The 26,351-nt window shown below is 37.6% G+C and overlaps 1 protein-coding gene across 1 annotated transcript; it reads left to right on the top strand.

Annotated features, from left to right (window-relative positions):
• Window positions 1–246: 246 nt before the first annotated feature.
• Window positions 247–26,055, top strand: LOC128233851 (protein sel-1 homolog 3-like). The gene is made up of 24 exons (XM_052947710.1): window positions 247–372; window positions 1,773–2,361; window positions 4,201–4,327; window positions 7,105–7,229; window positions 7,671–7,786; window positions 8,122–8,180; window positions 8,573–8,708; window positions 8,922–9,060; window positions 9,685–9,893; window positions 10,464–10,598; window positions 11,021–11,138; window positions 12,438–12,499; window positions 13,109–13,228; window positions 13,681–13,818; window positions 14,606–14,668; window positions 15,203–15,376; window positions 15,797–15,921; window positions 16,594–16,677; window positions 17,554–17,644; window positions 18,471–18,561; window positions 21,333–21,439; window positions 22,512–22,639; window positions 24,422–24,524; window positions 25,203–26,055. Exons 1-24 carry the CDS (start codon window positions 319–321, stop codon window positions 25,305–25,307), a joined length of 3,198 nt encoding a protein of 1,065 aa, XP_052803670.1. The 5' UTR covers window positions 247–318; the 3' UTR covers window positions 25,308–26,055.
• The last annotated feature ends 296 nt before the right edge of the window (window positions 26,056–26,351 follow it).

The following is a 26,351-nucleotide window of genomic DNA, read 5'->3' as shown; positions in this document are numbered from 1 at the left end:
TTGAAATTACTACGTGATCTACTTGCAGCTAAAAATGTTAAGATTTCTGACATTGTAAACCGTCCATATACATCCGAGGTTGTTTTCGATGGAAAATGGCCGAGGTGTTCTGAATGACATGATGCAAGCCCCGATGAACGCACGTATCGGTTAGGTATACCGATGCTGTTCTTATCAACGGATCAATTTCGTTTGTTCAAATCCGTCACATCTGTTACCTAAAATCCATGAAGATGAAAGGATGATCGAACCTGCCTTATTAGGAACGTTTTGTAAACAGTCAGAGAGGACGAGATTATATACGTGTCCGATAAAAACATGGATGGTCATTTTGTTTTTGTAGTTGTGTGTATAGGAATTGAAATTATCAAGGTATAGGTGTAATATTATTTTGCTTAAGACGAAATTATGGTGTCTAGCTATTTATCTGACTTTTCTGTTTTTGTAAAGAAATATTTAAATCAACGTTTATCTCGAATACTGGTCAAACAGATTTGGTAAAATATTTAGACAATGAGATTATGGGATATGAAACACCAAAAGCAGTTACAAGATAACCATATTCTGTTTGATTTGTAACATAGACTGAAGGTTAATTGCAACTTGTTTTCTGCTTTCCGGTTGTTTATAGATTTATCAATGAAATAAAAATGGTATTTCACTGTTTCATACAATTTAATGAGCTTTTCTGAAAAGAAAAACACAAAACAAAACAAACGCATAAATTAACTGTCATTTTATATCCATTGGATGCACATTATCAAAAGAAGGATTGTTGGTTTCAAAGCAAAAAATTCACTTGTGGTAAAATACAGCTTTTGCTCTTACACTGAAACAAAAAAAATCATATATAAAACAAATATGATTATTGATTATATCCCTAAATAGATATCTTTAACACAAACGCGCCTTGTATCGAAATTTTATTGTATGCATGTATAGATAGTATGTAAAAGGGGCGTTACACAAGCCAAATGATACTTGAACGCGTTCATAGACTTGGTGTTTACTGCGTCGTTTCTTCATGTGTATTTGTTATTCGTTCCGTCCTTGTCTATCGTTGCTTTGTAGTTGATACATGTAACAAGGTCTCCTCTACAAAAATAACTTGTTTTTGTTACTATTGCTATTGGTATACTTAATTTATATATGATTTTAAAATGTAGAACGATACAAATGTCAGAACACGAAGACAAACTATATGATATACAAGTGCGCCCAAATGCACCATTTCGGGCTAGAAATTGTCAAACTTTTCTCAGGGTAACGCTTCACCCCCCCCCCCCCCCCAACATTTTAAACCAAATAAACTTTGGTTCTGAGGGAGAGGCGCATGTCAAAATGTTATGGCCCTAATTTACGCCCCCTCTAACGTCAAATCATGGATCCGCCCATGTGATTATTTTCTCTTGTAACAGAGACAGAAACTAGTCGGTACGTTTATAATGCAATGCCTTAAATAAGTTATTTCTAAATGCAGTATGTATCGCTTATCGTATACATTTCGATTTAGCGATAATTTTATAAAGCGGAAGCACTTCAATAAAAAGCGATTTTTCCATAACACCATGTGCGCAAGTTCCTGTCACATGACCCCAAGCTATATATGTAGTCTATGGCGACACTTAAAATTAATGCAATTTTATTTCTTCATAAATATTCATACGAGGGGAACCCTGACAACTTCTGTAAAATACGTTAAAATATTGAGACTGGTCGAAATAGTTTGTGTCCCATTGGTGTAGCATGTTTTGCATTTTCTCTCAAAACAGACTGCTGTTGGAGATCCAAGCACACTTTCCATGGTGATAGACAAACGCTCTAACAAGCTCGCAGATTTTATACAGATTCTTGACCCACCGACTTCATTCAGCGGTGATACTACCGTCATTCACGTCGAGTACCGCTGCAGAGACGAACGTTACGTTGGTGTTGAAGTGTTAAGTGACGTCATCGGCGTGTTTAAAAGTCAAATTGACACATCAGTCAAAGTCTTTCAGAAGGTTTTCCGGTGCCATAAAGACAGTATTTCAGCTCAAGCAAAAGTCAAAAAAGTGCAATTAAAACTACCACCTTACGTTGGATTTAATTTCAACGTGCTAAACAAGAACGTTACGTTCACGTCAAATACTAAACTCAGAGCGTGGATACTAGAAACTGAGTGGAGGCATTCTTGTAAAAAACACAACAATTGTTTTACAAGGTCATTTGTGAAAGTGGCATATGAAAGCAGCATAGACCCACCGTTTTCCAGGCCCTATGTCGATGTGAAAAGCTCTCTTCGGGGCTGTATCTCTTACAGATCAAAGATTCAGCACTATGCAACGTCATTTCGAATACCAACATGTGACGTTGAAAATGGTAAGTTTTTTCTAGAAAAGTCTAATTAAGTTTGAAAGTAATGTTTTATTCAAACATTTTTTTTCTTCTTCACAAAAAATACTTTAAAACAATGCATACTGTCACGGGTATAAAACGTTAGATACCAAACATGCTCAAAAATGCCTTGTGTTGGAAAAAATAAGTGACGAGCTCTTGTGAAACCATGGGGCCGTAACTTCAAACATCTTAAAATTGGTAAACGTCACAAATCGCAATACATAAGATTTTTTGGATTTTTTAAGGCCATAACCTTGTGCTCATAGACAGAGCGTTCGTTCAAATTATGATAACTGGGCTAGTCCCGGTAGTTTCCATTGTATTGTTGGTAGTTACTATTAAAACACCCATTCGGAACTCCTCGGCCATTTTATCGAAAACAACCTCGGATGTATGCCGGTACATCAGTTGAAGTAGTTCGTATTTTTTTTAATAATATCATTAATTAAATGTAGTGTTTAAGAGTTGTATTTATTGATCTCAGTTTAAATTGATTGCCAGTATGTAAACCGTCCAAATACATCCGAGGTTGTTTCTGAAAAAAATGGCCAAGGAGCTCCGAATGTTAAAACACCCGATTTTGGTAGTCATCTACTCAGCGGCAAGAGTAGCAGCACATTTGCAAACCTTAAAGTATTCACTCATTCACTGATAATACTGCATGCTTTTCTAATGGTTTACACATTTGTTCATTCAATTCGAAACTTAAATTCATGTAACCTCCTATTTAAAAATGTTACCTATAAAGGTCACATGCTACTAAATAAGCTCCCTTTATATTATATGGACAATTTACCCATTTGCACGCGAAATAACACTGATTTCTAGTGCTCCACTGCCTCCAATACTATACATGGAGAGAAAGTTCCACATGTGTACAAATCATTAAACAATGTTAGTAAAAGTAACGTTTCTTATTATAAAAATAGTTGATCTTAACCACTGCGTATTCGATAAAGTGGCCACATCCGGTTGAGGTGTACAATGTACTTACAATGCAGTGAACATGTAAACAAACAATTAGATCCAAGTAGATTTAGCATGTTCAGTCTGTTTTTGAAAACACGAACCATACAGCTTTAAAAGAAATTAAAACCTATAAATATGGTCTGAGATGGTATAACCATGCTTGATTCTCTGCCATTAGTTAGTTGAAAGAAATAAGGCATGTAACAATGAGTAGACACTTCCGACTTGGTGTAATTTGCCCTAAATGCTATATAATGATTGCTATGATATGGTTCAAAGCAACCATCAGCCTCTTTTAGCACATCTTATTCCCAGATAGATACTAAATCAAACATTAGGAAGCTGATGCATTCGTGTTTTTTTTATGTATCCCATAGCACTTTGTGAAAAGAATGGGGACTGACTGCTGCCATTTCGAATTTTCGCCGCAAAAGAATCGCAAATACTCCATGAAGCGTGGCGAACATACGACTGATAATATTTTTGTATCTTTGTCCCGCCACATCGTGTGTTGTCGCGTTTTCATTTTGTCGCCTCGTCGTATGGCGCATTTTCTTTTTTTCGATGCGAAAATATCAAATGACACACTGCTAGAATATAGCTACAATATAAACAAACTGTTTTTTACTTCACAGTTTTAACTCATATCATAGTTTATTTGAAATAAAGCAATTTAGCAGTAAGCAACCAGTTTATAAATGTGGTGAATACATGTAAATCGCAGCAATTGCAATGCCCATCTGAAAGTAAACGTTTTTTTTTGTTTGACTTAATTACCTTCTAATAAATTTCTACAAATAATATGATGAAAACACATCAGTTTTATTATTTCGCTCATTTTCTCATTTCCAGAGGTCGTGGAGCTGCTGAGCTACCCGCTTGTGCTGTCCGGGGACCCTTACGGCGTATTCCGTAAACTGGAACCCTACAAGAACCCGGAACTGGAGGCCCGGCGACTCACACAGATCCTCAAACCCAGGTGATGTGTCTGTCTGAGAACTCAATGTATAAATGTGTAAAGTAAAATACATACATTACAGGCTTCCAAACCGATAGCTCATCTCAACTTAACTTCACTCAACTCGACCCAGTCCGTAAGTGCTTGAAGTGCGGCTACACGACAGAATTCGCAATTACGATATTAAATCTAAATCTCAAGGCGAAGAAAAAGTTGATCAGCCTTTATTTAGATTGCAACAACATTTTGAGCGAACGTTTTTGCCAACTGCTTTTTTTTGTAAGAAAACGACTACATCTTAAAGTCATGCACTACATATCCTCAAGATTAAGTTCAAAGCCAAAACATTAAAAAATGAAAAATGAAGTCACATTTCTTTTTGAGAAAATGCACTAAGGAACCGTAAACTTTTCAAGGATTTCTTTTTGCATCAGGCCAGAAGTAAGCTTAGTTCTAGTCCAGCAGAAAACATTGAGATAGTCATGTGTTGTTTTTTCTTACTGATTGCAGGTATTGAACTCGATTCAGAGAATAACAACTATAAAGTATTACTGAACCTTTAAAAAATAAAAAAAAATCAGTCTGAAGATGCATTTTCAATCTTAAATATAGAGAGTGTACCCTGGACCACATACGTTTACCTGGTATTTAGTTATAACGTATCATTAAAGTTTTTCCTTTAGAATGCAACTTACATTTACAGCGAATGATATCGTCATTTTTTTCCTTTATAAAACAACCTATATTAATAGCGAATGATGTCGTAAATTGTCCTTTATTGAGATCACAACTACATTCACAGCGAATGGTATCGTCAATTGCGTTTCTTTTGGAATACCACTACATTTACAGCGAATGATATATTCAATTGCCCTTCATTTAGAAAACAACCTTCATTTACAACGAATTCTATGTCAACTGCCCTTCGTTTAGAATACAACCTACATTTAAAACCAATGAAATGTCTTATTGATGTTCATTAAGAACACAATCTACATTTCATACTTATTGACAATCATTCAGAATACTGCCTACATTTACAGCCAATGAAATAGCTTATTGACCATCATTCAGAATACTGCCTACATTTACAGCCAATGAAATAGCTTATTGACCATCATTCAGAATACTGCCTACATTTACAGCCAATGAAATAGCTTATTAACCATCATTCAGAATACTGCCTACATTTACAACCAATGAAAAAGTTTATTGACCATCATTCAGAATACTGCCTACATTTACAGCCAATGAAAAAGTTTATTGACAATCATTCAGAATACTGCCTACATTTACAGGCAATGAAAAAGCTTATTGACCATCATTCAGAATACTGCCTATATTTACAGCCAATGAAATAGCTTATAGACCATCATTCAGAATACTGCCTACATTTACAGCCAATGAAATAGCTTATTGACCATCATTCAGAATACTGCCTACATTTACAACCAATGAAAAAGTTTATTGACAATCATTCAGAATACTGCCTACATTTACAGCCAATGAAAAAGCTTATTGACCAACATTTAGAATACTGCCTACATTTACAGCCAATGAACAGGCTTATTGACAATCATTCAGAATACTGCCCACATTTACAGCCAATGAAAAAGCTTATTGACCATCATTCAGAATACTGCCTACATTTACAGCCAATGAAATAGCTTATTGACCATCATTCAGAATACTGCCTACATTTACAGCCAATGAAATAGCTTATTGACCATCATTCAGAATACTGCCTACATTTACAGCCAATGAAAAAGTTTATTGACCATCATTCAGAATACTGTCTACATTTACAACCAATGAAAAAGTTTATTGACAATCATTCAGAATACTGCCTACATTTACAGCCAATGAAAAAGCTTATTGACCAACATTCAGAATACGACCTACATTTACAGCCAATGAAAAAGCTTATTGACCAACATTTAGAATACGACCTACATTTACAGTCAATGAAAAGGCTTATTGACAATTATTCAGAATGCTACATACATTACCAGACAATGAACAGGCTTATTGACCAACATTCAGCATACGACCTTCATTTCTAGCCAATGAAATAGCGTATTGGCCATCATTCAGAATGCTACCTACATTGCCAGCCAATGAACAGGCTTATTGACCAACGTTCAGAATACGACCTTCATTTCCAGCCAATGAAATAGCGTATTGACCACCATTCAGAATATTGCCTACATTTCCAGCCAATGAAATAGCGTATTGACCACCATTTAGAATACTACCTGTATTTCCAGCCAATGAAATAGCGTATAGACAACCATTCAGAATATTGCCTACATTTCCAGCCAATGATATAGCGTGTTGACTATCATTTAGAATTCCACCTACATTTCCAGCCAATGAAATAGCGTATAGACAACCATTCAGAATATTGCCTACATTTCCAGCCAATGAAATAGCGTATTGACCATCATTTAGAATTCTACCTACATTTCCAGCCAATAAAATGGCTTATCGACCATATTTCAGAATATAACAATGTACCTTTATTTTCAGTGGAAAAGCTTATTGACCATCATACATAATACTACCTATTAAACATTTCCAGCCAGTGAAGTCTTTTAAAGACATGCAGATAGAATCACTTATCAACATGTCCAGCCAATAAACTCTTTTATCGACCTTATTTTTGAATATCGTTTTCACAGCCTATGTGTGTGTGTATGTGTGTGGCTGTACACTTTATAGATCAGTACAATGGGTTAAGAAAGCTTTATACAAATGAGACTTCTAACGTTTCTTTTGTTGATCTGTGTATATCGCAGATTTACGCTGGTGGTGTGGCTGTACATGTTGGATGTGTGTGCCCATGACCGCCTGTGTTCCGTGTTCCACCATTTTTCCTGGGATTCTCTATACAAGTCGCCACTACTGTTCATCAACTCAAACGGTGAAGGATTGAAATGGTTGACTTTTCACGGAGATAATTCGATTGTTGCTCAAACATATATATCATTATGCTCAAATGTTGGACTAAAAGAAAACGATTTACCGCAGTTTTATTCATAAACAAGCTATTGATCGTTGATATTTGTAGAAGTATATGAAATAAAATATGTGTGTTTGTCTGAAACATTTCTTACTTCTGGTTGTTTAGTAAATGTCCTTATTTTAACAAGACATATAAAAAATAAATAACAGAATCAAAGCACTGAAAGTGCTGAACGGCATGAACGATGATTCCTTCTTTTGCATATTCAAAATAATTCATATGATTACTGACAATTATTTTCAACATCACATTGACTCAATTTGTGGTCTATTTCAAAAGTCTTGAACTAAAGTTCAAGTCAAATAAATGAGGATGAAATACACACTGCTTTCTTTTTAGGTCAATTGCATGTGCAAGTAGAACACGCAGATGGACAGCATTCAGCAGGTGTCGCAAATGACGCAGTTCCGTTACACACGTGGCTTAGAGTCGTCTTCTCCTTCAAAATTAACAAGGTTTGTAAAAAGATGATACAATAAGTGATATTATAAGAATATCAATACCAGAAATTCATATGGATTTCAGTTATAGACCAAATATATTATTGAATAAACGAGAAATATCTCATATTCATTATGAAGCATAATTTTGGACCAGATACAATATAACAAAAAACCTCAGAATTCGCCCTTTTTCAGAGTATAAAATGTTAGAATACTTTTTAAAGAGCCGTTACCTCTGAAATGAAATCATTGGTCGATCCGGATGAAAAGATCGAAACGTTCTAAGTTTATTAATTATTATCTAAACATATTCAGTTATTTATTTCAACAATCGTATCTTCTTCCAGTGGACATTAGCCGTGACAAAGAACAGAAATATATCAGATACGACAATATCAGATTATACGTAAGTTTCCAAGATAGTTCCCCAAGAAATCTCGGTAGCTGTTTCTTTTTACTTCGAATGTTGAACCTGAAATATCATAACATGTATTTCTTAAACGACTACGTACAGGGGTCATTCATTTATTTATCGAAAAAAAAATATATGCAGGTTATTTCTTTGATTAAGGTCAATATGACCAGTTATGAAAACATTTTATTGAATACACAATGCAAAAACTGATTTTGCGTTAGTCCGCCAATTTTTAACCATTAAGAATTAACTTCATGTCATCTAACTTCAACTTAGACAACTTCAGGCATAAACATTAAGTAAAGAAAGTATACGGACGGTCGGGCACCCTTATCTGTTACTACATTTAGGCTTCATTCAACTTTGTTGTTTGCCCATTTCAGACACCCCTTTGGGGCGGTATATTACAACGACACGGAGGGGCTGTTCACACTTGGAGGTGCGGAGACCACACCCAGTGTCCGGGGATACATTGGGCACGCAACACTTTACAGGAATGTAGCCCTTTCATACAAAGAGGTAACGATACATTTACAAGGGTCATCAATTCAACACTTCAATAACACAATCAACTTTGCCGATTTGTAAATTATCTCAACGTTTTTAAAAAAAACAACAACCATTAAACAATGTCCATATATCGACTGTCAGACTCTTTGAGTAAATCGTGTATTGATTGAGGCCCATTACTTCATCATCACCGAGTACAGTACCAATATCTCTTCGCTGTAGGTGTCGATGTTGGGGTCAGATGAGCCAATGTTCCGGTTGGGGCTAACGCGGCGGGAGGAGAGATGCAGCGATTTCCTGTCCTGGGTTGCTAAGAGAATTGAATTCTATAAGCGGGTCACCTCTAGGGTCATGCATCCAGGTTAGTTTTTAGACTTTTCATCGTTTTAATGTCTAATAGATTTACCAAATTTGGGATGAACCTGGGTTCTTAAAATGACCAAAATGAAACCATAAGCATTTTTTAAATGTACCGATCTATCTTTAAATCTGGCGATCTGCACTCGGAAAATAATAATATCTTTCATTGACCAAATCACGGTATCGAATGAGAATTACAGGAAAGAGAACGGTATACCATCTTTGTTTTGAAAAATAAAGTGCATTGAGTGAGTCGGTAAGCCAAGTAAGAACGTGCATTGTTTTCATGAGATATTTTAATACAGACATGATTTTCATCTAAAACAAACTTCATCGAAAATTAGCAATTGCTCTTCATTCGGTACACAAGGTTGTTTCTAAAAATATCCTTTTAACACAAAGAAAACAATTATTATACTCACCGAATCGAATACGTTTTTCACCTCAAACGCAGACCCAGGAAACCTGGATGCACCTGACATTACTGCTCTTGTTACAATAACAATGAAGCTTAGTTTATGCCATTTTCACGACAGAAAGATAAAAAAACATGACATCCCGCTTCTATAACATTTGTTTCGTAAACTAAAATTGCTCGTAAATGTTTTATTTTTTTCTTGTTAAGACAAATGTCCGGTGCCGTTTCTTGAATTGATAAAGTCCGTCACCAAGCAACCAGACGCTAACTCCGTTGGAGACACGTGCCCTGCCGAGCGGACAGGACGTCACCGGAAAAATGTGGATAAACTGGTTCGCGCAATGGTCAAAACGCGAGGATATGTTCATCATAAAACCGTCGCCAAGGATTTATACAAGAAGGCTTCGGAATGGTTGGTAGGTGAACAACATATCTTTTGAATTTTGAATATTTTGTATAACACATTGTAACGCTTTATCGCATATTAATGGTTTGATTCAAATATTGTTCTCCAACTTGCTTCTCGGAAATTACATGTAAGACGGGGTTATAATATATTATATTAGGCTTATTTACAACAGACGCCAATGTAAGTAGGTACAAACTACTGGTTATTGACCTGAATCTAAATTAAGACTCTTTCAGTATCAAAACTTATGCAACATGTATTTCGAAGCCACCAGCGCTGATACTGCAGGTATTTCCGATCTCAAAGCTGTCGGCATGCCTGACTGGGTACACTTACCTTTTCCAAAACAGCCATTAGCAGGATGTGAGATATGATGCCATGTCGCGGGCGTTTCCTGTACTCAAGCAGGCGGCTTGTTTAAATTATGCATGCTTTTCTTCGTAAAGGTAACACGTGTTATATTTACAGGACGTGAGTCTGGATGCTGTTCCGCGGGCATTTCCTGTACTCAAGCAGACGGCTTGTTTAAATGATGCATGCTTTTCTCAGATATAGCCAATACGTGTAATATTTTCAGGACGTGAGTCTGGATGCTGTTCCGCGGGCATTTCCTGTACTCAAGCAGGCAGCGTGTCTTGGCAGCGTGGATGCTATGTACGTAGTGGCCGTCCTCCTCAATCACGGGATCCACGTGAAGTCTGACGAGATACAAGTAAGAATTGATTACAGACGGATTAGAAAAGGTGCTTCCCTCGGGTCGGCGCCTCTTAAATGTCTTCTAATGAACCAGTTTCAAAATAATTATAATAGAAGATTACACCGTTATACACATTTTAAGGCTAAAAAAACACCACATAATCCACTTACCACATTTAAACCATATGTGTTTAGGTTTTTGTGTTTCCGCCCTTCGAACGTCAAATCATGCAGCCGCCCATAAACAGGTCAATCATGTTAAATACTTTTAAACATTCATGTAATGGAATTATTTTGTGTCTACGTAAAAAGTAGTGAGCTTAAATAGTGGTATACACATTTCAGTCATTATTCAGTTTCTTAGAAATGTGCGAAAACTAACCACAGCAATCGACTAAAACTAATGAACTTAATATTTTGACTATATTACCTTTCCAGTCGCAAGCGTACCTTATGTTAGCGGCTCTAGAGAACCAACGGTTAGCTGCCCTTGCTCTTGGTCACAAACACAGAAACGGACTCCATGGCGCGTCCGCCGACCTGGAGCATAGCTTCCGTAAGTATATTACTATTATAATAATATTTTAATATATAACTAAGACAGACGTATCGTGTTGGCGTCCTTCAAACATCGTGCCTAGCTTCCATGCCGTGGGTCACAAACAAAGGCACGGTATCCAAGCCGCCCCACGGACCTTGAACATAACTTACTTGAGTCAATTTATTGTTTGAGGTCCTATTAAATCAGCGTTTAGCGGCTCTCGCACTTAGCCACAAACATAGCCATGCATGTCACCTTCACCGACATTGAACAAAGCTCCCGTGAGTACCTCAGTTTTTACTGTACCTGACTCATGCCTTCCTTATGTTGGTGAGCCTATAAGTATCTTCCATGGCCGAGAATGTAAGATAGGTTCATTCCGACATTCCGACCCGAGCGTAGGGTGTTTTGCGGAAACGAGGTTTACCGAGTTACCTCAAAACACCCTGCGTGAGGGTCGGGATGAAACTATCTTACACGAGCGGCTATGGTAGATGCTTTTTCTCCCACCTCAGTTTAACAAAATTAATTTAAAATGTATTTTTTGCTGGAACTCTTTTGTGCTTAGTGAAAATAATTGCGTATGGATATGCGATGGCACGTGGTTGTCATGGATACGCGCGCAGTGATCCAGTTAATGTTAATAGTCAAATCGGTCTTTTTAAATAGTTCTAAGGAAAATGAAGCATTATTTCTTGAATGGTGCGTGAAAACTGTTTTATGGTGACATTTGAAGCGAGAAATAATTAATTAGCGTTCTAAATATTACCATAAGACAAGATTTCCTTGATGCTACTGACGACAGTCTTCAACAATGGGGGTTATTATAATGTGGTGACAGTTAAAAAGGAGTTCCATTTTATCTTTGCCCGTGGGCAAGATAAGAATATCTAGCATGGTTAAATTATTGGATCTACTTATCTGAGGTGGGAGAATATATAATCTGCGGGTAGCGGCGCTTGCTCTGAGTCACAAACTCATACATGGCATACATGGCGCCTCCTCTGACCTTAAACACAGCTTCCGTTTCTATGTCACTGACATGGAAGATAAGTTCCGTGGTTCCGTGAGTCCCCAAACTTATGGGTTTTCCGCTGACGTGTGCTGAAAACGAAATTTTGCAACAGGATAATTTAAAGGAAAATTGTCTAGATCCATAGTTTGGAAAATGCCCGTGTTAGAATCTAAACATGCCTTACCGCTTAGTTTATCAAATAAATCGATGCATGATCATATTATGCTAATGAGATTAAGAAGTATGCATGAATTGTATGGTTTGAACCTGCGTACGACATGAGATGTTCTGTATTTCAGGCTATTACAAGTTTGTGGCAGACACTGCAAGATTGGACAAGGAGCGACACAAAGATACAGATGTGAGTAGAAAAGCCAGGATTTGGTTTTAAATTCAAATAAAATACATTCCGGTTGAGAGTAATCCACTGTTAACGGAAGCATGTTGGCCCAACAAGTCTAACCTGATGACGATAGTAAATAAGCTCAACATTCGTTAAGACGGCCCTAGGGCAGTGGGTTAGGTGTCCGTTACTTACACAAGATGTGAGTGCACGTTCTATTGCAGTCCTGGCCTCTGAAACAGGACACAACTCTAGGTTTGTTAACCGAGAAATCGGAGTCGAGCGTGATTCAAATCGGTTTTAACTCACTTCAAACTTTAAAGCTTTTAAAATACAGTCGAACCTCACTGGCTCGAACTCGCTTTGCTCGAAATCCTCTTTGGCTCGAACTGGATGTAAAGAACCGATTTTTATATACTTAAGATAAGAATTCCCGCTTGGGTTGAATTTTCCGAGACTATTTTCGCCGGTCCTTGGGAGTTCAAGCCGACGGAATTCTATTGTTAAAGTAAATTATGAAATGAAATTTAGGAATTTTTAAAAGCACTAAAGATATAAACAATAGGGTCAGCAATATACTCAAAAATCGTTTTTTGAAACAGGCGCTTCACATTTCCTGTATTGTAGGTATTTACGGAGTCTGTAAGATTGACGGACGAGCGAGCACTGCACGAACAGACGGACGAAGATGGTGACGTGTTCCAATGGCTGTCTCACCAGGCAAAGCAGGGCGTCTTATCGGCTCAGGTTCGTCATTATAATGTAGATAGTTTATTTTTTCACACTTTTGTGATAAGAAGGGAGCTCAACAATTCATGAATTGTACAAACTTTTGATTTATATGTGTGCAGTGAACGAGTCGAGTGTGTTACGCACGAATTGACTGATAGAGAGTCAAAAGAGACACATACGCACAATTTACATTGTAAATGATAAATAGGGAGGTATGCTTAATCATTTTAATCGTTGAATTATGTCACCACTTCTGAAAGTTTGGTGCGTACATGAATCAACAGTAAGACGATGTGCTCATGCAGATATACAATTTCGTTAGGAACGTTTTTGCACAAAACACATCCCGCCCGGCATTTCAAATAAAAAATACCACAGTATTCATTTCTTATATATCTAATGCGTCCTTCAAACCAACAAATCGGTTTTGACTTTCATCCCAAAACCTACATAAAACTTATTTTCAGAACCGCGTGGGTCGAGCACTGTTCTGGGGTCAACAGGGGCTGCGACGGAACTTGGAGGCGGCGGTGGATTACTTCCGAATGAGTGCGGAGACCGGAGACTCCCAGTCACAGTACGACTACGGCGTCGTCCTCATGAAGGTCTTGTCCATGATTGTATAAGTAATAGAACAGCGCCTTCAGCTACCACGTTTCAAAATAACGTTCTGTTATTTTTAACTGAATTTGCCGCGCTTAATGTTGTGTCAGGGAATCGACTTTGTACTCAATATTGATAGTGCTGAATGTTATATCTAAACGCCCGACATACTTGAAAAAAAAGCCGTACACTTTGTACGACAGAAATTGTAAAGATTTTAAGTATCTTCCATGGCCGAGAGTGTAAGATAGGTTCATTCCGTCCCGAGCGAAGGGTGTTTTGCGGAAACGAGGTTTACCGAGCGGCATTCTTGTCTTGTAGAAATATTTAGAACGCGAATTAAGTATTTGTCGCTTCAAATGTCACCATAAAACAGTTTTCACGCACCTTTCAAGAAATAATGCTTCACTCTCCTTAGAATTTAAAGACTGATTTGACTATTAACATAATCTGAATCACTGCGCGCATATCCATGACAACCACGAATTAACGTATATCCATACGCAATTATTTTCACTAAGCACAAAAGAGTTCCAGCAAAATATACATTTTTACTTAATTTTGTTTAATTGAGGTGGGAGAAAAAGCATCTACCATAGCCGCTCGTGTAAGATAGGTTCATCCCGACCCTCACGCAGGGTGTTTTGCGGGAAAATCGGTAGACCTCGTTTCTGCAAAACACCCTACGCTCTGGTCGGAATGAACCTATCTTACACTCTTGGCCATGGAAGATACTTAAAATCTTTACATTTTAGGTAATTGTATTTGTATAGTTTTATCAATTTACAGGGCCAGGGGACCAAGAGAGATGTTGATGCCGGACTGCAGCAAATTCATAAGGCTGCTGAACAGGTAGAATAGTTTTGAAATACAATTTATTCACAGCAATATTATGCTGCACTTTTATTTGCAAACAAAATGAGTTTCAAAAAATAACATAACAAAGTTAATGTTCACTCGCATTGTACGTTTCTTTACTGATGCAATTCGCTTTATTATCTTTTTATTGCTTTTATATCCGTCTCAAACGACGAATTCATGGGACTCCGAAGAAGATGCTATTAAAGTAAAGATTATCTGTTATTACAATACAATTATATTCGCTTCCTTTCGTCACACGTTCAGCGGGGGATGAATGCGTTTACGCATTGCCGAAAATTGATAAAATAATTGTATAACCTAACCCAGCAACTAATCAAAAATATATATCTATGATACCGTCTTTTAAAGCTGCACTCTCACAGATTGACCATTTTGACAACTTTTCCAGATATTTACGCAAAAATTGGCTCATTCTAAGACAAAAAAAAAGTTGTCAGAACGGTCCATCTGTGAGAGTGTAGCTTTAAAAACAGAGGATTTAAATATTGACAATTATCTTTCAAGCAAAACCCATCGGCTCTGAACGCGATTGGGTGGCACGCGATGAATTTTGAGAGGAATTACAGGAAGGCGGCGGAATATTTCGAGAGGGCGCATCGCCTTGGTAACCCGGACGCCATGTTTAATCTTGGACACATGCACTTATATGGCACATATCCATATAAGGAAAAAGACGTTGTGAGTTACCTTCCTGTTGATTAAATCATAATTTTTATCATCAAATATTATCATTTAAATGTTAAAAGTGAACCATTTCGTTGATTGAAGAAATAGAAGTGTAGCATATCTCATGAACAAATACCAGTAACATATTCTCCAGCAATACAACCTTTGTCAGAAACGATGAATTTTGAAAGAAATAGTTTAAAAAAATGAAGACTTTTATTTCACTTTCCTGTAGCTTCGCTTATGCAACTACACTATAATAGTTGCCAGGTACTTGGTCAAAGATTAACTCTTATCTGTTTCCGATTTCAACAAAATCAGTCTTATAACTAACCATTTTATACTCTCTAAAAGGATAGGTGTGTTAGTATCAACTGGAGCACAAACATAAAGTTAATCTTCAAATTTTACTCTATCTCTCTCTTTATGTAGGACCTTGCGCTGCGATACTTTTTCGATGCGGGCACCAGAAACCACCTTGATGCCGGGGTCGCCATCGCCGCTATCAGCGCCAAGGGGACGGGGCGTCAACCACGTAACGTCTATACCGCTGCCGAGTACGCTTATTTTAAGTCTAACCTTTTCCATATCACGTTCCATATTCACTTAAGTCTTGATCCTGCGATTGCGAGTTCGGATGATTTGTAACAGATACAGCCATTGTTACTATCTTTGCTGAAGTAATAGCAATTTTACAGCGAAATGAAAAAAAAAACAACAATATTACGCTCTTACACTGAAGCAGTTATCCTCTTTGTATTCAGTCGTAGTCTTAAACATGGGTGAATATGAACCAAGTTCTTACACTCGAAAATAATGAACTTACAATAATCTTCACTTAAGTAAACTTTTGCTTAGGGGGGAAATTTCATATAGTCAAAACGTTTACCTATAATGACTATTATATGTATAAATGAAAGATATATGCATTTATTACAATTCTTTCAGTTTTGAAATGTCATTTATACCATTTAGAACCATACTACATATTATTATGATATTCTAAAATTGTATTGACACGGGATCTTTGAAATCAAGAATTTGTGTATATAACATAACCATCCGATAAGCTCACTCCTCAAATCTCTGGGATACCGGAAACGTCGGGTAACTCGAGCATTAAGGCGGTCCCAGTGTCCTCCAGTTATTGCCAATTTATTGTAGCCGTTGTTTGTTATAATTGTTAACTCAACTTATCAGTCGTATTTTTTCTTATTGCGTGTTCACAGATGGTCGCGCTTTATAGCGGAGAAGACGCCTGCTGTTGGCATGGTTCTTAGGAAGGGCATCAAAGCGTTCAAGGCTGGAAAGCAGTAAGTCCTGGATGTTATATTCACAAACGTTTTGAGTATGCTTTAAAGACTGAAAGATTGAAAACTAATACTCTTGATATTACTGTGAAACTGGATGAGAAGCACATTGACAGTGCCATTCATTTAATAATGCTTTTCATCAAGATCAACCATATTTAATAAAATATGTAACATGTCCGAGTCCCAGACTCGAGATGTTACTGATGCCTGGGCGCATGTGAGATTGGTTTGTGGTCACCAAGCCGGAGAAGTGGGTTTTCTCCGAGTTCTCCAGTTTCCTCCATAACACAGGACCATACTCTTGCGCAACATCGTGCCATCGAGAGTGATAAATATAAGTTAAAATAACAACCGTTGTTAAATAAATTTAAACTAACCTATATGTTACTGAGTATGTACACAGGGTTTTGGGGGTTTGCTGCATTCCCTTTTTACGATCTACATTGGTGTGTACGTTTAAGAGGGGTCTCGTTTTATTGTTTACTCGTATTATTCAAGAAGACAAAATTCAAGGTATCGTTGTAGCCTTGGTGTTGTTGTCCGCGTCGTTGTTGAAAATCTTTAATTGTGACCATGACTCAAACACCGTTCTAAATATGTAAATAAATCATGGTACGCATGCTGCCAGAAACAATATGTATAAGGCCGATAAGTTTGGCTTCAATAATTGTTGAGTAACGCCCCTTGGTTAACTGAAAAAACGTAACAGACGAGCGTGAAAATCCCATGTTGGCTACGTTGCAACGTTTTCCATTCAGTATTGGTACTTAGGTGAAATCGACAGACGTTTTGCAAAAGCAAACTTAACACATATAATGGAGGATGAATGCACTCAGTAAATGCAATTTTAAAATGTGACTATCTTTCTTGTTTCAGTGATGTGAGCCTGTTTTACTACGCGCTAGCTGCAGACGCAGGTCTAGAAATTGGTGCCTTTAATCTCGCCTGGCTCTGTGAAGAAAACAGGGTAGGTTTTCAACACACTTTAGCAAAGCTTTGATAGCTAAACACTGCTATCCATTTTGTAGGTTTTTATCTTTTAGCACTACTATATTTTAAAATACCAGGGAATATGAGTTTTTATAGGCTGCAGACTTCAGTACCGCAAATCGAAATCAGATATCGTCAGATCTACTTTTTGACATGTGATGAATTAATGTACCGGTGTTTCAAAATGGGACGAATGTTGTCATGCAGTTTAAAATAGTGCGACTTAAAAACAACAACACTTGATTTATTTTAAATCCGTTCACAAGCTTGCGACGTTAATTTGAACTAAAAGCAAGTCGTAGTATCTGAAATAAATCTTATTGATGAACCGAGGGGAATAGATAATTACATATAGTTACATACAAAATTGAAATGCGTTGACTAAAAAAACATGCGTTACTTTACTAGACGTACAAATAGTCAAAACGTCCTCAGCCAATATCGGGTTTCATTTAATTTACACTAGAAATACACTTGCGAGATGAAAGCAATGCTCATACATCCTAGTAAATCCAGGTTTATCAGCTACAGTTATGCAACTAGCTAATTGTTTTCAAAATCCATCAATTTACATTGCCTTTGTTTAGATAACGACAGACGCTTATCCGTTACAGTTTGGGGCCACTCAGAATATTATTTGGATTCAAGCCCCCATTGCCTGTGAAGAAAATTGTAAAATAATGAAAATCGCGTTTGTCGCGCCTTTAGCCTTGCAACACTTTCAGCGTTTTCATTCATACTGTTTTTCTCACATTCTAAGAATGCATCCAGACATATTAAACTGCTAAAACCTACGTTTTTAGGATGGGGTGACAAGTTTCATTGAGAAGGAATGTGTGTGGAGTCAGTACAACATCTCTATACAGAGGGAGAAGCAGTTTGTGGATTCGTACGGTAAGTTTGGGTGAAGTTAACATATCTTTGTGCGCCATACAAATTATCTAACATTTTTCAAGTAGTTATCACTTTTTTATTCTTTTTGGAAAAAAACACAAAAAACGTTGATTCATAAAAACAACAATTTTATACAGTACATGTATGTTCATTAAACAAAATTATACAAAGCTACAATGTGAGCATATCATATTTTTAAAATAAAAAAGTTATTTTGTAAATGCTGTTCTTTAATGTATGTGATGTCACTTACAAAATCATTTAAAAACAAAACAAATACACATTCGGGAGTTTACGACGCACTGGCCGTTCTTCTACGTGTACGAGTAGAAGTACTCGGACAAGAAGACGTCACAGTTTGAGTCAACATTTATGTAACCTTTTCTGCTATCATAAAAGTGCCTTCTTAGGGATTTAGTTTTAATTCCACTTCCCATGTTACCATTCCATTAGAAAATGATCGCTCTACTCACCAAAACAAGATGTTTGGAAGGCGAGGTGTATAGGAGTAAGCTTGTCGGACGGTCGGTCGGTTGTTTTGTCCAGACGATAACTCATGAAAGGGACGACTGGTTTAGGCATGTTTTGTTATACACGTTAAACACCATACACTAAAGTAAAGTTCTACATGCTGCCAATTGTTGACGGAGTTATTCCCCCGTTTCAAATTTAGACTTTGTGAAATACATGGTGTTACGTTGTTAGTTTAGTTCTTGCAACAACATGCGGAATGGGTTAGATTCATAAGCTCTCAAATGGAATTACATGTTTATTTATTCATACAGAGGCATCAATTTGAAGTGAAAAACAATACTACAAACATAGCTTTATATGAAACATATAATGCAGTGTAAATAACTACAATGTGGAACTTTGTTATAGTGTATCAAGAGTTGTGTCCCTTAGTTACATTTAGGTTCAGTATGCAACATATCTCTTCTTTTTCTCCTGCCGGGAATCTGATTACTGCCATCGGTGCCTTGAACAGAAAATCTTCGTGACAGATTATTTATTCCAGCAGAGTTCATCCGGGAATAAATACTTTCCTTTCTTAATAATGTTAACTAATATTAATTATTTCAGTAGAGTTTAGCTGAAAATTAATGATAACTTTTTTTGTTCAGATAACGATACTAGTCATTATCTAAACTGTAAACATTTAACCAGAAAAACTCTCATTAATTATTCCAGAAGACTTAATTTGGAACACTTCAATTATTGTGATTGTTCCTTAAGAGAACCCTTAAACATAAAGTCGGAATGTTACTTGAACGACTACAATGCTTGGAACAAATCCCTGCTGTCCCAGTCCACCTTGGGTGTTAGTCCATGCATATTGTTAACGCTCGCTAGTTTTTTGAATGGGCTTCACAATTACAACTTTATTATTCCATTTCATTTCAATTCAAACCATAAGAATCAGTTCACAAACTTCTGACACCATGTTGCGTTGTTGGTTTAGTTCTTACAAGAACATGCGGAATCGGTTAATTATGCAACGTATGGTATCCGGACAATGACTCTAAGTTTTGGTGCACATGTTTAACACCATAATTTACACACAAGTTTGACTTTGGGTTTGGTACATGTGTTTGAACACTATTATGTTCATGTGATTATTTCCAAATAGAAATAGTTCACCATTTCTATGTCTAGTCGGCGTGTGGGGGTATTCGTCACTCCTGTGACAGCTCTAATTTTATCTCACTTGGCCTAATCCTGCTCAAACCTTTATGACGTGGATCTCATATCGTATGTGCAGTAGCTTTTGAAAGCAAGACGCTTTAATAATGCTTGTAAATTATACAAATACCTAGACCGTAGATGACGTAGTACATAAATTGTCCTAAAAGTATAACTGATGTTCATTTTGGTTTAACGTTTAGAAATGCCGTACCGTTTTTATTGATTGTCAGACTGGTTATGGCAGATGTATTGATTTTGCTTCATTCCGTTTCGATTGAAAAGCTTGTTTTAGGCAAGTCATACCTGTTCGAATGCCTTAAACGTATCCTAAAGCTTTAGCGACATATATAGTCATCCTGGTTTGCGGTTTCTTGGATGTGAAATATGTCCAATTTGTACCAACGTACCTTTGTACAAACAAACATGTGATAATTTCCATTAATTTTGTTTGTGTTCAGCTGATCGTGAGGACGCCCGCACGCTTTTATCCATCTCAAGCACTTTTCCAGTTTACTTTTCGGTTTCGGAAATGGAATAAATTTCACTCCCCCGGCTAGGCTTTCAGGATATCTACTGTCGGAGTCACAAAGACCCCATTGACATCGTTTTACCATTTTAAATCGTCAAATAAACGGTAAAAATAGAAGCGAAACTAACGTTCAAAACAACATTCACTATTGCTGCTTTGTCGGAGCTTGTCGGAGGTCATGGCGGATAGCAACATCGGCTGATAAGCCTCGTCGTATCTGGACGCTGATTGGTCAATAGTTTATCGGGTGGTTGGTTTGATTGACAGGTCGCGTCATGTCAATTGTCAGACTGGTCTTCCGGGCTAAATTGACATAATGGTTTGCGGTTAATCTTTACACCGTTTCGACCGTCAGTATTGGGTTGAGGGTCAAGAGAGATTACCTGTCCCATGGTTTCAAACGTTATCTACCGTCTGAGATGCAAGCGAACGCGAATAGCACGCGCGTGTTAGTCGTATAATTGTAAAGGTCATACAAATTCTTTATTTTAGCACTAAGATGGGAAACTACAACTGTTGTAAGGGCCATTTATATTTATCGTTTCATGTATTTCAGCATTGGTCAAGATGGGCGACTACTACTGGTACGGCTGTGAGGGCCACCGGAATCCCTCTAAGGCCGTGGACTTGTACGTACAGGCCGCTACAATGCATAATCCACAGGTAAAGAATAAATATCTAGATAAACATATAATTATTTATTATCCGACGTAAACTTCAGGAACAAGCCAAGAAGCAAAACATATAAGCATAAGCCTCTCCGTCTCCGTGGCCTAGTGGTTAAGCGTCTGCCTACGGAGCGGGAGGTCGTGGGTTCGATCCTTGGCCGCGTCATACCAAAAGACGTTAAAAATAGGTACAAGTAGCTCCCTTGCCTGGCGCTCGGCATTTAAAGGGTAGTGCTTGGAAAAGTGGTGTACTCAGTACTGGTTTAACCCAGGAAAGTTGTACCTCGTGTATCGGTGCTTTACACCGAGCACGTAAAAGAACCAAGGGGTCTCTTCGAAAAAGAGCTAGGGTATCGCACCCGGACTTCCTTGTATCCCACCACTGTCTCTTCAGCGTGCTGTCCCTTCAGCAAAAACAAAGGACCCCGTTGGAAATAAGTGCTTCCACTTTCACGGGTTATCCTTGACCACAAGGTCTAAAGAAATACATACATACATACATACAGCCTCGTTTAGGCACAGGGCCAATATTCGATAATGATCTTATCCTTATCCTTAGACATGCCTCAGTGATTACATTCAGCCTATTGGTCTGCTTAATATACAGGCCAATCAAAACATTTTCTATTCTTATTTTCAAGTTCAATCTAAGTTGCTTATTTAATACGGCCTAGGCCTATTTGACACTGAACAAAACGTACAAGAAACAAGACAGACTGTACATGTTTGAACAAAGCTTGAGCAATAAATGTTAATTACACAACGAAATCTACGGGGACAAGCGCAGAAGTCAACTAAAGAAAACCTGGTTATAGGAACAAGGCAGGTGCCCAACGTGTGTCCCAAGCCCTGATTGTTTTGATAAAAATATAATAATATTAAAATAGTATATCATAAGTTTAATAAATATCATGATTCCTTTTACATATATTCATGTTAATACGTTGTGGCCAAAATAACCATTGGCTACTCTTAAGAACAGTGTCAAGATTTTGAGTGGATAGAAAAGTCTCTTTAGAATAACGTAAAAAGCCATTTATGTGTGCGATTGTGTTTCTCCACCTCAGGCGCTGTTCAACCTGGGTCTGCTTGTAGAGGAGGGTGTGTCACTTTCGGCGTCTGCTCTTCGTGAGGTGCATGTACCGCAGGCATTCAGACGCAACAACGTGACGCTGCTCACACATCTTTATAACAGGTGAGGATTCAACAGCATTAAGGATGGCTGGTCCCATCCATGGGTTTGCTGTTAGAGAGGTGAGTCTCACTTCCGGTGTTCGTGCCCCAGGCCTGCAGATACAAATGTTGGAAATGTGACGCTTTTCACATACCTTTATAACAGGTGAGGATCCCGAGGTTGTTTTGGTGGTCCGCCCGGTTAGCTCAATCGGTAGAGCGTTGGACTCTGAATTGGACAACCCGGGTTCGATTCCCCGGCGGACCAGGTCACCTCTGTTGTGATTGGTTATGAAATCCGTTCTACGTCCATTCACACTGTACCACTGCCCCTGGCATGTACAGAAGTTGTCAGTTCCTTGCAGAGGTGAAGGCACCTAGTACTGGTTCTGCCCAGGATAGGTGTGCGGTGGTTGAACTGTCACTCTGGGACCCTTCAATGTGCTCACCCCGGGACCCGGAGTATAAACTACTAACACCACCACCAGGTTGTTTTGCATAAAAATCGTCGAGGAGTTCCGAATGTCCCCACTAAAGGTCACGAATAACTTAATTGAATGCATTCGTTCCAAAAACTGAGGTGAGCTTGTCAATGGGATCATGAGTCTTACTTTTGGTATCCACCCTCCGATATGTGCATTGATCCGTTGTGTGTAGCTTAGTTTAATCATATTTTATTGCTCTTTTGTAAAGAATTATTGTGCATACAATTTACACGTACATTTACAATCAAATAAAACAAAAAGAACAAATGGGTTGGGCTACAAGTTATTACAACATTAGTTTCAGCCCTTCCCAGGCGTCAATATATTGTCAATGTCGTTTAAAATTATGATTAAACGTAACTAGAAAAATGAGATCACGTTAATTACTTTAGAAAAAAGTAGAAAAGAATTGGTTGCTACCAAAAGAAAGTACAATGTAATAACATCTCAGACCGTTTATTTCGTAATTGAGGGTGATATCAAAAGAAACGTTTCGTTAATTTTATGTACTTTAGAACTTCAATAAAAAGCACACTGTTTTTATCGACTGCATCTTCTATCCCAAATAACAATTTAGATGTACATAAAAGATGAAATATTTGAGTATTTCGAAAAAAAATAACACGCGTTCTTCGCCGTATCTACTTCATTTAAAGAAATAATGTTCTGCATCTTCTGTGCCTTGTCCACAGTCACAAATAGGATTATCACGAATTAAGTGTATGTGGAGATGTAGCAACAACAACATCACGCTGGTTTTGAACGAATTCTAAACATGTAGCTATGTTTACATGATATAATTTACGGGGTTAGTAGGTGACCCGATATTCGGGTTCGAGCGAACCTACTAACCCTGTAACGTATTTATCACGTCGACAACCTGTTTAAATGTTTCATTTATTCATCGAAATTTTCATCAGAATCGGGAAATAGACGCCATTTTGGTACGATATAAATTTGGTGACCCAATATGGAAAAAATGGCGTCACCGCGTAACCAGGCCCCAATTTCACGAAACTTCTTAAGTTTAACAGGCTTAGGTAGCTTACTTCTATTAGCCAAAATACATACTTAAATTATATTTTGATTAACGAAAAATGGTTGATTGTAATTATCATAAAGATGATACCTATCTTAAGTGTAAAAAAACTTTAAAAAGTAAATATAACGCAAATTATTGAAATACAAAAATAGTGAGCTTAGCTTAATCCTGTTATTAGGGACTTAAGAAGTTTCGAGAAATTGGGCCCAGTCCTGGACCAATGGCGTTGCGTCATTCATGTTGGAGGCGTGATATTTGATTGTTTCTCCATTTCTAGATGCCGCGACTCTCACCAATCCGAGGCGTTTATCCCGTGTTCTATCGCACTCTGGCGAGTACAGATTCTGGATTTTTGGGACAGACATCAGATCTTCATCAAAGTAAGAAGCCTCGATAAAAGTGTTTCAGTCGTTCATTTCTTTTGATTCGTACAGAACAATATTGAATAATACATCAACTAGCTTATACTTAAACCGATGAGTAAAAGTAATATCGCTAAACATACAGTCATAACTCGCTATGTCGAAATCGTTGGGACCTCTGGAAATACTTCGAAATAACCAACACTCGTTATAACCAAAATACAAAAAGTGTATAACTTAACCCAACACATTGGACAAATTGTGCTAATCACTGTTTTAGTGAGTCTGTACCGCTGGACGAGTTTTCAAAAACGCAAAACTTAAACAAAGATGGTCGGGTCGGGGATGGGGGTTAATATATTGATGCCCCTTCTCTAAAAAGGGATTCCGGAGTAAACCCTGATCAGTTGGTACATTGGGGTCTCTCATAGAGGTGTCTCGTACTCAAGGAACGGTGTGGCGCGTGAGTCTTGACTGCAAGTCCTCCTCTTTATCGAGACAAATATAAACGCATGCCAACAACTACTAGTATTAGCTGTGACGTATACAGCAAAATAATGCGAAACGCCAGGAGAGAGCGTACAAGTACATAGAAGAGTCGCCGCGCCTGCCCGAGGCGACAGTGTAACTCGTACAGGTACAATACTTATTTCAAAACACCTTTCTACAGTTATGATATCTTATTTTTTATTACAGATATCGACAATGGCAGCGGCAATGCTTTTTACAATCTTATCATCCTACAAGCTGCTGCGTTCAAACCAGGGCAACGCGATGGACCCGCAGGATGAAAATATCTGATAGTTGAATACTGTTATAATACATGACATAATTGTGACAAGTCGTGCCCTTCGATGCTTGAAGATACTTATCCCGCCATTCCGAGTGGATTCAAGAACTTTAGGAAATTTTCTTGCCAGTACTATTTATTCTTACTATTGATGATCGTGATGACGTCAACGAAAATGAGCTCTGGTCATGGAAAAGTGACATTTATATTGTTGCTAAGTATTAAAGCGTCACAGGCGGGCTACATGGCAATATTGTTAAACAGTTCTCTATTTCAGTTTTATTCATTTACTAGTAGCGTTTAAAGTATGATTTGTAATCATATCATTTGGTTAAGTTTTGTTTATTGTCGTTCATGTAAATACCTTCACAAGGCTCTCATTCTCGCAGAGGACTCCCAACGTTGAACGTGCCAGTTCTCTGTCTAGCGCAAATAAAGTGATATACAATCCCATCATTTATCGGTAAAGCTATTTTAATGCGTGTGTGGTCTGTGGTGTTTGTATTTGTGCATGTACTGTTTATATGCTCGTGTCTCTAGTTCATTGTCACTTGGACCCTTGCCGTATGCCTATAAACACCGCTTATTTTTGAATTTTCGTCTGCTGTGCTTGTCCCTGTAGTTTTCATTGCATGATTAAACTAGAGCTATTTTTATCTGTATAAACTGTATTATTTGTTGTTTAACTGCGTACTTTGCATTGTGTGAAGTAGGTCCACATAAAGTCATTGAATAAAACTATGCTGCTAGCACACTCAACGTTGTCGTTAAAACTGTAGACATGGCTGAGAAACCATAGCTCCACTTTTTATGTACAACATTGTAAGCATGGCAACCAGTGAAGCAGATTTTTTTCTGCATTTCCTCGGTGTTTTTATTTAAAAAAAAATGTTTAACGTTTTGTCAATGCTGGCAAACTTCACGCAATCGCGGAATTATCTTGAGCTCATTTTCTTTAAACCCTGGTCACATATCATTAGACTTGGGAAACGGCAATCATACGATCCCAAATATGGGTGAAAAATTGCATAATCTCACGGCGGCCGCATGAATAC

The sequence above is a fragment of the Mya arenaria genome, chromosome 5, assembly GCF_026914265.1.
Source record: "Mya arenaria isolate MELC-2E11 chromosome 5, ASM2691426v1".
In the NCBI taxonomy this organism is placed as follows: domain Eukaryota; kingdom Metazoa; phylum Mollusca; class Bivalvia; order Myida; family Myidae; genus Mya; species Mya arenaria.
This window is presented reverse-complemented; position numbering and strand designations above follow the sequence as displayed.